The sequence below is a fragment of the Lepus europaeus genome, chromosome 8 (genome assembly GCF_033115175.1).
Source record: "Lepus europaeus isolate LE1 chromosome 8, mLepTim1.pri, whole genome shotgun sequence".
NCBI lineage: Eukaryota > Metazoa > Chordata > Mammalia > Lagomorpha > Leporidae > Lepus > Lepus europaeus.
In genome coordinates, this window is record NC_084834.1 from 29,889,242 (window position 1) to 29,904,758 (window position 15,517).

General features: G+C 54.4%; 1 protein-coding gene across 2 annotated transcripts in view; it reads right to left on the reverse strand.

The window, feature by feature from the left end:
- Positions 1–2,115: 2,115 nt before the first annotated feature.
- The window catches only part of ARHGAP10 (Rho GTPase activating protein 10), a 357,364-nt gene continuing 343,962 nt past the window's right edge, over positions 2,116–15,517 (reverse strand). For both annotated transcript variants that reach the window (XM_062199520.1, XM_062199519.1), the window contains exons 21-23: positions 13,286–13,438; positions 11,801–11,892; positions 2,116–2,883 (exon numbers count right to left, since the gene is read on the reverse strand). In XM_062199520.1, coding sequence (XP_062055504.1) covers positions 2,795–2,883; positions 11,801–11,892; positions 13,286–13,438 — 334 coding nt within the window. In that variant the 3' untranslated portion in view covers positions 2,116–2,794. The remainder of the gene's footprint in view (positions 2,884–11,800; positions 11,893–13,285; positions 13,439–15,517) is intronic.

Here is a 15,517-nt window from a genome sequence, read left to right on the forward strand (position 1 = left end):
ATGAGTCCAACATGCATCACGGCCACAGACACCCATTGCTATCCCTGCCCACACCCCAGCGGCAGACGCTCCTGCTAGGACAAAGGTACGGGAGGCTGCAGCCCACAAGCCTTTGGCTCTGGTCTTGCCCTGCTTCATCTTTACAGGTACAGAAGCCAGCAAGGATGGCCCCGTAGGTGGCACCATCAGATACGTACCCTGCAGCCCCACTAAAACCGAGAATCACACAGTCCGAGTGCCCTCTTTTGCCCGAAACCACCGCCGTGCCTCTGAGCAAACGCAGGTGGCAAACCTGAGCTGCGTGGCTGCAGCAGGTGCTGCGGGAGCTGAGCAGAGGTGAGGCCCGAGCAGACAGACCAGACTTCAGCAGAGGCGCAGGGCTCAGCCACTCCCATCCAGCAGGCACAAAAACACACACCCCGTATCTCTTCCAGGAAAACAATGGAGGACCTGCAGCAAAACAGAACCCCTCCCGAGCCCACTACTAAGTGTACATTGGGCCAAGCCCAGGGGGAAGCTCCCTGCCCACAGGCCTTGGCAAGCCTGGCCCCACCGATGTCTATGGGTCACATTCTCAGGGGTAAACAACCCCCAGGCTTCCCCTGAAACTGCCCTGTTTTGCCCCAGATAACTAGTGGGTGGGTATGCGGCTTGGGGGGCTACGAGAGCACTGTTCTGGGGCTTCACTCCCATCACACAAGCATCTTGCAGAGCAGATGGCCCTGACAACACTTGCAAGCCACATTCATGGCAGTTTCCACTAACTGAGCACCTACTATATACTGGGCATGCTACTCCTATTAGGCTGTCTCAATTCCAAAGCCACTGGTATCTCTTCCTTGGAAGGAGGCAGGAACAGGCCATTTATCTTGGCCAAGGTCGCCCAGGTGTGCGGCCTCGGCAATTCCCTCTACCAAGTAGGGGGAAGTACTTCTGGGGTGATGGCTGACTAGGCGCACCTCACTGCGAACAATGGAAAATGACCCTAAGCAAGACAATCATCATGTCCTGGTGTTGTGAATCCAAGCCAGTTAGGAAAGTAACTCAGGTATTTCCACCCAATATCAGCCCAAACCCATTCTAAGTGCCAGCAGGTGTGCCTTTTCCTGCAGGCTTTGGTGATGGGGGTCACGCCACGCTTCCCACCTACACTCCTGAGCTCCTAAGCAGGATGGGGATAGGGAATAAAAGACAGGACATTGAAGGTTAGGTCTCAGGGCCAGCTGTGTATAGGGCAGTGCTAGGCTCCTCAGCAGTCTCCATGTGCCCCAGTGAGCCACGGTTCGGTATTGTAAATTACACTGCACCGAACTTGTCATTGCTATTTTCAAAGGCACATTCCCCACTATACACATGACCTCAAATTCAACACCCTCACGAAGTCCTGGGAGCCGGTAACCAGCAAAGCAGCGGACTCTTGAATCGTTCAGTTCTTCCGGGCAGGGGGCAACAGGCACACCCTCCTTACATGTCTGCCAGGCAGGTGCCTCCTGTAGCGAAAGAGGCAAGGCCCCCAGCAGCCACTGGTGCAGGGCAGGCCTCAGGATGCTGCAGCCACTGAGGCTGAGCTCCATGATCCCAGGCAAAGTCCACTGTGCGCCCATTGCATCTGGGAGTCAGAGGCTGCACGCACCGGGGACAGCCGTTAGCCTCAGGCATGGGGCACATCTCGGGTCATGCTTACAGGTTCCTCTGGAGTGCTCGGCAGACCTGTGCCATCCCCACAGCCCTTCAGAGGGGCTCACTCCACAGGGAGAGCTGAGCGCTGAGGCCTGGAAGAGAGAGGTGCATCGGGAGTGTGGGGAAGAGTTGTACAAGGAAGCTGTCAGGAGGGCCGGCCCACAACACAGCTCACACCCCAACCAGACCCCTCAGGGAACAAAGCCCAGCCCTGCCCAGGTGCCCTGCAAGGCTGGAAGAGGTACCTGCAGGACACCACACTTCAGACATGGTCACTGCCCCCAGGAACACACCCTGCTGTGGACAAGCAAGCGCCCCATCACCAAGGTAGACCTGTGAGCATGCACCTGTCAGTGAAAAACACATTTCCCACCAGAGGCTGCCACGGAACCCTAAATTGTTACAGGAGGTGTGAACCTGCGATCTCTTTCCCACAGTGGGATGGACACACCATGTAGCAAATCTGTTTTATTTCATGGACAAAGACCTTGGGGGCAGAAAGGTGGCACTGGGCAGACAGCACACAGGTGAGGAGCACCAACATGAAGCCTGTCATAAATACGCCGGAGTGCTCTGTGGGTGGAGTGGGCGTGGGCTCCGCTGCTGGCCCTCAAGGAAGGAGCAGGCTTGAAATGAGCATCTCTGCCTCCTCTGGGTCAAGACCAAGTGCCCGGCACCAGGGACAGCCCTCACCGCACCACAGCGACCACAGCCAAGCGTGCACCCTGCAAGCCTAACACTGTGAGGCGTGCAGTCCCTTGTCCAGTCTCAGCATCAGGTGCGCTGTAGGGGGCGGGATCCTTTGCAGGTCTGACAGTGTGATCACCAGTGGGAGTGGCAGGGGGCGGGTCCACAAGGCAGCCCTCCTTCCTGTTCTGTGGGTGATTACGAATCCCAAATCCTGACACTTGACAGATGAGAAGTCCATCCTGTTCATCTTGCCGCTCTTCTCCCGATCCACAAATCTATAGCTCTGGGCGGTGGTGTCCAGCCCCGTTCCCCAGGCCCTGGGGTGCTGGTGGTGATGGAGAGCGTGGAGGTGGTTGTGGGCTGCTCCCCGGAAGGTGCCTGGGAGCCAGCGTCAGCCGGGGCTCAGGGGGCTCCGGGGCCAGAACTACAGTAGCTTGACGTAATTCTGTGGGATCAGTCCCCTCTTGCCGTTCAGAGTCCCTTCCAGCCAGCCAGGTTCCCTGGAGCTTTGTACTGAAAAGGAAGAGAAATCACTGTTTACCAAAATGCCCCCACGTCCCGGCTTCCGAGTGCTGGCTGAACCACTGTGCATCCCGAAGGCTCAGCACGGGGGTGGCTAGCGGAGCCTGAGGCCCGTTTCTGGGATGTTCAGCCTCGCCTGCAGAAGGCGTGAGGACAGGCTCCAATGGGGCTCCCACCACGGTCCTCCCTCGTCTTCCACGTCTCCGACTGGTCTCCCAGTGTCTAGGAGGAGCCCCTTCCAAGCCACCATGCGCAAAGCTGTTCAGTCAGCTTCCCCTCCACTTAGAGTCACAGCCAAGCTCCTCAGCGGTCTGGTCCACAGGCACTCGGGCCCCGGGCCCAGCCCACCTCTCCTGGAGCCCCTCCTGCTCCACGGCATGTCACTGGTGTCAGCTGCAGGGAATGAGCTGGAGGAATCCCAGCTGGGCTCCAGGCTTCTGCACGTGCAGCACCTTCTGCCAGGAAGGCCTTCCCCTCGCTTCTTCACCAGGCAAGTCTCCCTCTCCAGAGGCCAGGTGGGCTGCTCCCCCCCGACCCCCGCCCCAGGAGTCCTCCTTGGCCCTTCTCAGCACTTACAGGCCACGTGGGCAGTGGCTGAGCACTGTTCTGCACCCCAGGCTGGGTGGGAGCTCAAAAGGGCAGCCCTGGTCCTTATCAGTCAGGGCACAGTGCCCGGCACTCTGCAGGTGTCCGCAGACACCCGCGATGCACACAGAAGAGAACGGGTGCAGGTTGGACAGCAAAGGGTGCAAGGTCCAAGCCCCCATCAGCAGCGAGTGGAAATCAAATGCAGGGGCATTTAATAACAGGCCCCAGCACAGGCTGCCAGCCATGGCCGGGAGCCTCAAGTGCAAATGAGAGCAGGTATGGGCCCGCCCTGCAGGTCAGCTCAGGAGCTGGCCGTGGAATATAATGGCCAAGGGCCCAGAAGTGGCCCAGACTGGCAATGGGTCTGGAGCCCTGACAGCCGGCAGTCCCCAGGCACAGAGGCCGCAGGTAAGGACCTGCATGGCCTCCTGCCTCGAGATCTCGCCTCTCTCGGGAGCATCACAGCCCAAAATACCTATGCCAGGCTCTTCTCTATCCTTGGCTTATCAAACGGCCTCCTCCAGGGACAGCCTGATGCTTACGTCTACATGTCAACCTGACTAGGCCACAGGACCCAGAGACTTGGTCCCACGCCAGTCCAGATGCCTCTGTGCAGACATGGTCAGGGACTCCAGATGCTGTGATGTTGTTCACAGCTACATCAGCAGACATAGGGTAAAGGACATCAGCCCTCAAACGTGGCTGGCCTCGTTCCACCAGGCGAAGGCGTGAACGAAGCAAAGACGGGCCTCTCTGGAAGACGGAGGACTTTCACCAGCTGTCTGCTTGCATTTGCACTCTTGGCTGTGAGCCTTGCCTGGGTCTCCAGCCTGCTGGTCTACCCTGCAGGTTTTAGTCTTGCCAGGCCCTACAATCACATGAGACAAATCCTTCATTCACACACACACTCACACACACACACTCCCTTTCCTGGACAATGCCAACAGATGCAGGCAGTCTGAAGAGTGAGGCAGCACCTCACTGTGGGGAGAACTGGGGTGGGGGCTAGAGTCCCCAGGGCCCTGGCTGGAGCTCTGGCTCTGTCATCAGCAGGTGCCCCTGCAAGGTTTACCTCATGTCCCAGCCTGGTTTTCTCCATCTCCAAAATGACAGCTCATTGGAAGCCATTGCGAAGATTAAAATGACACCATTTATAACAGGGGGATGGCAGGGACACACGATGTCCATGCCCATGGATGATGGTGACTCTATTACTGCAAAAGCAAAACACGAGTACGTCCACTGTCACCTTCTCAACCTGTAAACAGTTTCTGCTGGCCAGGGTTTATGGTCCCACTCCAGGGCCCCTTATACTGCACTGTCCAAGGCCCCCACCCCACACCCCTCGGCCAGGGCTTTTCTGTATCTGCCTCACTCTACAAACAGTCTTGGGAGGTGGACTAAACAAGGTGCCTTCATTGTGGTTTCACTGCTGCTGTGAAATTTGGTTTCCCCATTGAGAGCTGTGTGGTGTATGATTATGCTGCTGCACTCAAGAGAAATTTAATAAACACACAAGGCAACGAAAGCAACCCGTCCTGCTAACCCGAAGCACTGTAGAACTTGATGGCCATGCTGGGAAGCCGCAGAATACACAGAAACCAATGAGAGTGGAGAGGCCCCGGAAGGAGCTGATCAAAGCCACGTGGGGGCTGGAAGCTCTCAGTCGTGTTCTCTGAGGACGTCCCAGTACTGTGTCACGAGGCCAGAATCCCATGTCCTCACCGTGGACCCTGCCTTTCCAGAGCAACCCTGACCACAGCGAATGGTGCTAATGGTGCTCTTCCTCCTCTCTCAGTGCAGCTGGCTGAGGCCCCAGGCACCTCCAGAAGAGGATGCAGGGCGGGTGCTGTGGTACAGAGGAGGCCGCCACTGGCAGTGCCCGCATCTTGTATCAGAGTGCCGGTTCTAGTCCTGCCTGCTCTGCTTCTGATCCAGTTTCCTGCTAATGCATCCTGAGGGACACCAGATGATGCTCTAAGGGCTTGGGCTGCTGCCACCCATGTGGGAGACCTGGATGCAGTCCCCAGCTTTTGGCGATGGCCTGGTCTAGCCCCAGTTGTTGAAGTATTTGGGCAATAAAACAGTATGGGGAAGATCTCCCCCCCCCCCCCCGTCTGTGTGTGTGTATCAATCTGCCTTTCAAGTAGATGAAAATAAATAAAAACAAACATTTAGGGGCCAGTGCTATAGCAGCACAGGTAAAGCCACCACTTGCAGCTTCAGAATCCCCTATGGGCACCAGTTCACATCCGGTGCTCCACTCTCAATCCAGCTTCCTGCTAACATGCCTGAGAAAGCAGTGGAAGATGGCAGAAGTTTGATCCCCTATAACCATGTGGGAGACCTGGAAGAAGCTCCAGGCTCAGGCCTGGCTCAGCCTTGGACTGTTGCAGCCATTTGGGAGTGAACCAGCAGATGGAAGACCTCCCTGTCTCTTCCTCTCTAACTCTGCCTTTGTCCTACAAGATAGGACAGGGCAGGACCAAGAGAGAAGAGCTAGTGTTATTCATGCTGTGTTTACGGTAGGCTTCAGAAAGCACCATTATTTTGACAGCCATCACTTAGGCTTCCAGGAGCTGGATTGGAAATGCTTCTGGGGGGCCCAATCCCTGGCTGTGGGATCCCAAGCTGCTGCGACACACCCGGCCCAGCAGCCTGGCCAAGAACAGTGACACTCAACCCCTCAAGCTCCCTGCAACCACAGGCACCACACAGGGCTTCATGGGACAGGCAAATGCTGAGATGGGGCCTAAAAATCTCCATAGTCCATTGGTAAAAACTCTGGGAGTGCCTGTCCATCATCCACGCATGTATTAATTCACCATCCCAGGGCAGAGTAGCAATGACAGCAGGGGTCCTGGCAGGCACAAGTGGTCTGGCCAAGCTTGAGCAAGGCCTTCTCCCCAGCGGGCTGTCAGTGGGCATGGCAGGGTTCTGCCTTTCACCGCTAGGGCCAGCAGGCATGGCCGCATCCGTGTTTGTCATTTCCCTGTGGGCTGCATCCTGCACATGGGGACCTCAGCCAGGGGCCCTGCTCTCCCTCAGACACCAAAACATGGAGCCAGCTAGGTGGGGAGCCAGGGGCCGTAAGTGTGGAGAGCTCAAGGGTGCTTCGGATCTCCTCTGGGAGGCTGTGGACATGGGAAGGAATGGGGCAAGCAGATCCGAGACAGTCCCCTCTCCTCCTGCTGTTGGGCTGCCATCAGGGACAGGCAGGTCACTAGCTGCACCACTCACGCTGGGAGGCTGCGGCAAGCCAGCTGCTCACGAACCACTCACAAGACACAGGCAGACAGTGCAGCTGCCCCTGAGCAAGCACTGAGGCGCACTCTCTCTGAGCCAGGCACCATGCAGGACACAAGCCACAGACCCTGCCCCGCCATTTACACACCGTGCAGCTGTGGGCCAGCTGCAAATCTGGTGAACCCCGAGGAGGGTTAGACCACCACCCCTGTGATCATGCCTTTTGCTAGTGGTAGTAAAACATATATAACATAAAGCATAGCATTTGAAAGCACAATGCCATTTTCAGTGGCATGACGGACACGTACAATCTGTGTAATCACCACTACTACCCATTTCTAGAACTTCTGCAGAGACTGTACAGATTCCTCCCTCCTCAAGCTCCCAGCAAAAGGGAAAATCTCTCACTGTCACTCTGCCTTCCAAATAAATTTTCAAAAATTATTAAAAAAAAAAAAAGCAGAATCACACATAATTTGTTCTTCTGTAGCAGGCTCATGTCACCTCCACTAACGCCAAGGTTTGCCCCCATAGCCTCATGTTTCAGATTCTCCTTACTGTCATGGCTGAACTACGGTGCTTTGTATGTTCACACCGCACTCCGCTTATCCACTCATCCTCCGAGGGACATTTCTGGGGTCGCTGCTGCTGGCCACTGTGAGCGAGGCTACAACGAACGCGGGTCTGCAGGTATCTGTTCAAGACCTGGCTCTCGATTTCTCTGGGTAGAGACCCAGCAATGCAAGTGCTGGGTCCTACAGGAATTCTCAGATTAGCTGACTGAGGACCCCCTGCACCATCTTCTGCACCCTCTCCCCAGTGCTGCCCCCCTCTCTCCCCTCAGCAAGGGCCCTTGCCACACATCCTCGCCGACACACTTGTTTGATCCTGGCCGTGTTGATGGCGGTGAGCCCCTGGCTCACTGTGGTTCCACCATGTCATCCTGTTCTGCCATCCCCTAACAACACAACACTGGAGCTGGTGACAGTGATCATCTGGGAGGAGCGAGCTGTCAGAACCAAGTACGATGCAGGCTTCTCAGTATAATGTAAACAATATGTGAGACAAAGAATGAAATCATCATGATACAGCGAACACCGGGAACTCACATTTAACTTAAGAACTACTGTGTGACCAGTAGGGAGGCTTGTGTCCTGGCCCTGCCCCTTCTCTCTACCTCACCCTCAGTGGCTAGAATTCAGTGTTTCTCATTCTCTTTCACCAACTGTGGTTAAAATAGTTTTATACACAAGTACACATCCCTGATATTTATCTTGCCGATTTCTGAGCTTAGCCAGAATCCCATGACATACAGTCGTCATCTACTTATTTTTGTACTTAACTTTTTTTTTTCTTAAGGTTTCCTCACGTCAGGAATATCTAGGAACAAAACTGTTGGGTTGTGGGGATATATTCACGATCCATTTCTCAAGATAACGCCAAATTGTCTCCCAAGGATCATTCTGTCTCTGGTTAAGACCTTTCAGGTTTGCTTGCTGGAGGCTTGTGAGGAGTCATCTGTCCACACCTGCTCCCCAAGCACTGGGGAGATCAGACAGTGTCTACAGTGGAGGTCAGCAAAGAGCCTGGGGCAGCAGGAACCCAGTGTGTGCCAGCTCTGCCGGGCAGCCCTGGCGAGGGCTGGCTCTGCCCGTCTCAGGGGAGGGTGGACAGCTGCAGGGCTGTCTGTCTGGAAATAGAGCAGTACAGTCTGGCCACAAGAGAGGGGCGTTTCTGGGGCTCATAGAAGAGGGAAAGGTTCCCTGTCACTCACAGGAGCCATGGCTGCCCTCAGACTGGACACACACAGTATGTATGTAACCCGCAAACAACGGCTGTGTCTCCTACAGAGGCGATCCGCAGGCTAGAATCCGAACTCGCAGCTCAAGTCTGGGCCACACGGAAGGAGCAAGGGACGGCCGCCAAGCAGCCTGACGAGTGAAGCCGCCTTCCCTTCCACACTCGGGTGTAGGATTTCTCGCGGCTGTCTCTATTCCAAGCCACCTGACGAGTGTGGCCCAGGGGTCACTCTGACCTGGAGCTTGTTTTTTCCAAAGGCCACTGAACGCCATAAACCGATTTCCTTTGCTTCCTGGAAGAAGAAGAAGACGACCCTGCAGTGTGAGAGTGGTGCTGAAGGCTGGAAGATTCCGACAGGGTCAGCGACCACAGGGAGACTAGACCGTCCTGGGTGTTTCACAACACAGAGTGTGGCTGGTTCCTGGCGCCACTCCTGCGGGCTGAGCGGTAAACAGTGGCCACTCGGAGGCCGGCTCCACAGAAGCGGAGGGTGGATGACCGGCCAGCCCATCTTGCTCTCTCCCCCACAGCTGTCAAGATAGGAAAACCCCACAGCCACTGGGGCAGGGCCTCGCTGGCCACGTTCTGGGCAAGCCCAAGCCACAACCAGCTGAGAAATCAACTATGCATTGGAAATGAAGGTGTGAACCTGCACAAAAAAGACGGAGCCGCACACAAGGGCCTTCACTTGCTGTGCCCTGCAGGAACCACCCCTAAGGACAGCAGGTCCAATGACGTCTATTCTGATTGCCTCCCGCGGTACTTATGTGCACCACCACAAAACAATCGGCGAGGTACCTGCAAGATGAGCGGCTGCCATGAAACCAGACACTCACACGCTCAGGCAGGGAGACAGTGTCAACACATCCGCAAGGCGTTTTCGGAGCAGCTGGCCTCTGGGGAGGGACTGTGGAGACACCCGGGGTGCCCCAGCCAGCAAGTCCAGACAGAGCTGGATGCCAGCGCCCCAGGGCGCTGAATCCAAGGAAGACATGACTTGGCTGAACACGCAGACATGTCCATGGCATACACCCATGCACCCAGGGTGACACGCGGTCAGCCACAGCCTCCACACAAGGCTACTGCACTCAAAGCCTTGTCTTCCAGTGGCTCCCGGTGTCATCCTGGCACCCCGCCCTGAATCCTGCAGACATCCCAGGACACGGCGCAGAGGAAGCTGTGCAGGGTCACTCAGGAAGTGGAAAAGCAGGAGTCTAATCACCAACAAGGGAGGAGAGAACTTAAAAATGTCTCTGGAAAGTGGAATTTAAGATAACTATTTTGGAGCAAATCCACGCACATTTTTTTTTTTTCATAACATGCACTGTCCATGAACTTCTGAAGGACCTCTTGTAATTTCCAACTAACAATAGCAATCCTTTGTCTGTGGCTATCCATCACTCTCCTCTTCCAAAACCACGGTGAGGAACTGGTGTGTGTGACCATCCCCGTGTGACTGTATGCACGTGTACACAGACACATACTCTCTTAGGAAGATCCCTGCAAGGCATCCAGGGTGTTCAGAGAGGGAGAACTTGACTCTCCCTGGTCAGACGCTGACCACGCTCTCCCACCCTCTCCACGCTGGAAGATGTGGTTCTGGTGCAGGCTCTGGCACTCACCACACCACCGAGCCCAGGGAAGATTCGTCTGTCCACTGTGGTTCTCCCTGGTCTACGTCCTTGCTGGTGATGGGTCCAAAGGCAGTGCTCTGACCCAGTTCTGGCTACTGAGACACAAGGGCTGGGAAACTAGGGAGAAAGTTCTGGAAAAGCTTTCTCACACAAGGATGAAATACCCCATCTGGCGTGTGGCCACAATGCTCAGAACGGTGACAGCCGTTTTGCCCCCGCAGGGGACCCAGCCAGGAACACTTGAACATAGAGATGGAAAAACGTTGACCTTTGACAACATCTCTGAGAAGATGAATTAAGTAACTCTACAGAGTTCTCTCCTTTCCGGCTCCTGACTGTGTCAGCTAATGCTGTCTCATGGGTCAGTGTGTGTTACCTGCAGCCCAAGACATCCTAACAGGTATGTTCTAACCAAGGTAACCGTCACACAAACAAGATCGAGCAGGGGACCTCGGAGGTTCCCAGACAAATCGATTCACACAAAGCGTGTGTTCATCACCGCCTCTCAGGCGGCTGAGCTGCAATTCTGCTACCTCGGCTCTCCCTCTCACAGCACAGCACGCCGACATCTAACAGGCTGGAGGAGGGTGGCTACTGCACCACGCTCTCCCGGCAAAGCTGTGTGAACGGACAGGGACAGTGACAGGACAGCGGCCTTGCTTCTACTGCAAGAGCAGTGCTTCTCCACCAAGTGTTACTCTCTTCTACGTGGCATTTTGCGGCTGCTGCTTTCTGAAGCCACCGCAAGTCTCCGGCTCCCAAGAGCACATACCACGTGCATATCAGAAACTATTCTAAATGGGGCAACTTGCTTTTTGCAGAACGCTCGTCAGCAAGTGCTACACTGCCGACAACACAGCCAGCACGCGCTGTGGTCACGTATTCCCTCCATCCCAAACATTCTGGTGAACCCACCGCGTCGTGGCAAGGATCTCAGGTTCCTGCTGCTCCCCCAGAACTCTTCCGGGGAGCTCCACCCACACACAGCATCACGGTTTCCATGGCAACCAGTGACTTTCATCACGAGCAGGACTGAGGAGAGGAGAAATCAAGAGTATGGGGAAAATACTCTCGTGGAGCCACGGGAGACACATTGGAAATCTGACGCCAGGCAGAGCTCCTAGATGTGTGTGAGGAGCCAACACTTACATGAAAATCGACACCCCCCACCTCAACACGCAAAGCCAGTGTGTCCCATGTGGAGATCACATGTTGTTCAAAGCAGCACAACCGCAAAGCACAAGGGACAAAGCATCAAAAATTTTCCGGGCACAGTAGTCTTTTCTGATAACTCAGATTTGGCCAACTTGAAGCCTGTTACGAAGTTGGGTTAGGGAGCCTAGGGGAACGAAGGAAAAAAACAAAAAACTGGAGTACAAACCGCCAATGTTTCCTAACCCCGAGTGGCACTGGCTTCTTTCCACCAGGAGCACCGCATGGGAATGGAAAGGCTGCAGAATAACTCAGATTAGCACCTAGGAGCCTGGCACTCCCTGCCCAGGAGCCACACGGTGGGCTCTCTGCTGGCCAGAGTGTCAGGGGACATCCACGCCACCCGGGACTGCCCGAGAACTTGTGCTGGAGATACACTGGGCTCCCAGAATGAGCCCACCCACGGTGCTCCCACCCCCAGCACTTACCGTCCTCAAAGATGGCTCCGATGTCAAAGGACAGTTCCGAGCTGTGCTCTGCCTCGCACGGGTACACCGCTCGCGCCTTCCGACTGATAACGCTAGGGAGGGAACACCAGAGGCACAAACAGGAATGTGAGAAACCACCGAGAGAGGCGGCCCTCCCTGCGCCCCACCTGCCACGTCCCAGAGCTCATTTCTAAGTCACCGGTGGGGCAGCTCCTCCCCCAGAAGAAATTAACTGGGAAGTGAACACCAGGCAGAGCCTCAGCACTTGATTTGCAAGTAAGTGACAGGTTTCGAGTTGAACCCTTTCCTCCGGGAAACCTCAAGGAGCTGCCACTGAACCACTTCACTTAATCCTCCTCCCTGCCTGGTAAGATGCCCTGCCCCCTCAATCGGCACTGTCACAGCCACATGCCGCCACGCTCTAAGCGCTTCGGTCACCTGGGAGGAGACGCACCGGCATGTAGAGACAGAGGTGCTGACCCCTGTCCATCTACGATGACCACCTCCTCCCCACACTCCTCCGGAAGGGGCTTGCGCCTCTGACTCAGGCCTCTTTTAGTTACAGCCCCTTGCCCCCAGCCTGAGAAAGACACATGAGGCTCGGCTTCATACCATCTGTAAAATCGTTATCAGGGGCTGTGACATAGTGGGTAAAGCCAGCACCTGCAGTGCCAGCATCCCACATGGGCGCTGGTTAGATTCCCAGCTGCTCCACTTCCAATCCAGCTCCCTGCTATGGCCTGGGAACGCAGTGTGCATAGCAGACCTGGAGGAAGCTCTGGGCTGCCTCTGGCTTCAGTCTGGCCCAGCCCTGGCCATTGTGGCCATTTGGAAAGTGAATGAGCAGATGGAAGACCTCTCTCTGTATATTCCTCCCCAAGCTTCTATAATTCTGCCTTTCAAATGAATAAAACAAATCTTTTTTTTTTTTTTTTTTAAATCATCAGTGCCATCTTGGGAAGAGCACACTGGGGAAGCAGGGAAGCCATGCTTCTAGACAGATCCAGAACCCAGCAGAGGGAAGTGCCCCACGTCATCAGAGCAGGGGAAGCCACTGAGATGAGCGCTATCTCAGCCGGGCCACAGGTGCAGGGGCCTGCTGAGAACCGGCCCCTCTGTGCTCTAGGGAACCGGCCATTAAACGTTGCTATACATCCACACGCCCAGCACCCAGTGTGCCTTCCTTTAACACAAAGAAGGTAACGGATGTATATTCTTGTACAAGAACAGCTTCCAAATTCAGCAGTTTCATTAATGCACCACCAGCACCAAAAAGACTCCACAGTTTCCAGCAGCTCCTAGGCAAGGCACCGTCCCCCACGGGGGTGGGGCGGTGGGTAGCTAAGCAGTCTCTTCCAGGCAAGGCACCGTTCCCCACTGGGTGGGAGCTGAGCAGGTCTCCTCCAGCAGGCAATACAGGAATCTGCTTACCCAGAGCCACTGCTGTGTAGCCATCATACTCCAGCCATGTCATTTGCCACATACCTTTCAGGAGGCTTGTCCACTGCAGTGGTCACGTGGGGGAGGGCAAAGGGTGATGACAGGGTTGAAGGAGGAGTAGCAGCTGGGTTGGAGCTTGGAGTGGTTGGAGACTGTGGGTTAAGCCACTGGACCATGGATGACCGGGTCTGGCTTGGGCTGAGGGTGCAAGTTGGAAGGACAGGATTAATAGCATGAAGGTAGCTCGATATCCACTGTACATACATCCCGATCCTACAGGGCCAGGGTGTTAACTTCTTTCTCTCTTCTACCTGGCAGGCCCTGAGTCTTCTCAGTACCTTCCCAGGACTACAGCCCCAACTACAGATCCCAGCAATCTCAAAACTAGTCACAAGCCCAAACTGCAGATGTGTTAGTGGACCTCTTAAATGGGCGAGCAAGTGGGGATCAGCCATCGTCTTGTGGCTGCAGACATTTCTCTTGCATCGGGGTGAGGTCAGATCTTTAATCCCGTCCTGTAGACCCCACAAAGCCAGGTGGAGGGCCCACAGCTGAGCACCCCAGTTTGACGTTCTAAAACTCAAATCGGATCTCATAAGTCAGCTGACTCAGTAGATATTTAATACACGGAAGGTTTCCTCTCCTATGGTCAGAAAACCAGGGGAGTCATTTAAACGACGTTATTCTTCGGAGAACTTACTTACAACCCCTCTACCTGGCCATTCATTTGGGAGTCACAGAACCTATCTGATCTGAAGCCAAGAACCCTACCAATCTCAAAGTGATCTGTATCACTAGCCACTAGTCTCTTTAGCAGAAAATGAGCCTTTAATGGTGCCTAACTAATCAGGAAGGGGAGGGGGGAGAAAGGCTGAGTACACTCCAACAGGGAATTTAAGGCCACAGTTAGCCAAACAAGCGCCATTTCATCTCCGGGCACTGATCCAAGGGCCTCGGACGGTGGTGGCTGCAGACGGAGGGATGCTTCGCCACACCCCCTCCACTCCTGCCACTCATCAACAGTCACAGTGCAATCACGGCTGTCCATCTGCGCAGAGGGAGGACAGCCATGGCAGGAAGACAAAGCACTAATGTAGCTGTATTTATGAGGCCCTATAAAAATAAATTTTATAGCTGCTATCTGCTTAACCTTCACTTCTTAAAAAAAAAAAACCTCTCAGTATTCTTGCTTTTGTTTGCAAAGGGAAAATACTCTTAGTTTTTAGAAAGCAAAAGGTCTACAGGGAGAACAGGTGCGAAAGACACGAGGGGTCTGTGCCGCAACCTTTCTCCATTTTATCCCCCAAGCAGGAATTCAGATTGGCATGGCATTCAGGATCAGGTTCTCAACATCAGCCCTTTTGTTCGTTCATTTTCTATGGTCTTTTTGCTGTTACTCAACATCTGCGTGTCTGTCATCCAGCGTTGGGACCAGTTCCCCATGACCACCTTTCAACCACCTCGCTGAGACTGCAGTGTGCCTATGTGTAGACAGAAGCGCGGAAATAAATGCAGTGCAATCATCAAACAAGCCCTTTCTCCCTCCAGCAGAGGTCAGGGGAGGCCAGAGTTCACAGGCACATCTTCAAACTGTCCATACTTTACTGAAGGGAAATTAAATGTAAAGATGAGACGTATGACATAACTGCTACTTTCCAGAACCAGGGTAATTTTGGAGAGTGTAACAATCAATTCTTTTTAACAGATAATTTTTAAAAATTAATATCTATATTTTCTCTAAAAGCCATAGAGAAAAATATTGGGCTAATAAGAAACTTTCTGGAGCTGTCACTGTGGCACAGCACAATAAGCTGCTGCTTACAAGGCCTGCGTCCCATATCCAAGCTCCAGTGCGAGTCTCTCCAGCTGCCTGCTAATGCACCTGGGAAGGCAAGAAAAGACAGTCCAAGAACTTGAGTCTCCCACCTACTCTGGCATCCAAATAAACAGATCTTTAAAGGGAGAGAGAGAGATTGATTTTCTGGTCGTCTCCCTTCTTTGACTGTGAGCATTCTGCAGAAACACTGGACACTTTGGCAGGGCAGCCCGTAGCAAAGAGAGAAGATTTTCCTGAACCTGGGCTCCCAAAGAGAGCTGAGCCCCAAGGCATGTGTGTACATGACAAATTAACCATCTCCTCCAAGCATCAAGAATGGGCCTACCACCCATCTGGTAGGAGACAACCCCCACAGGGCTCACGTGCTCCTGTTCATCTAGCAAGCAAGAGGCCCGAGGAGCCTATGCTCAGGACCAGCTCTTCAAGGTCATTTGGAGGGC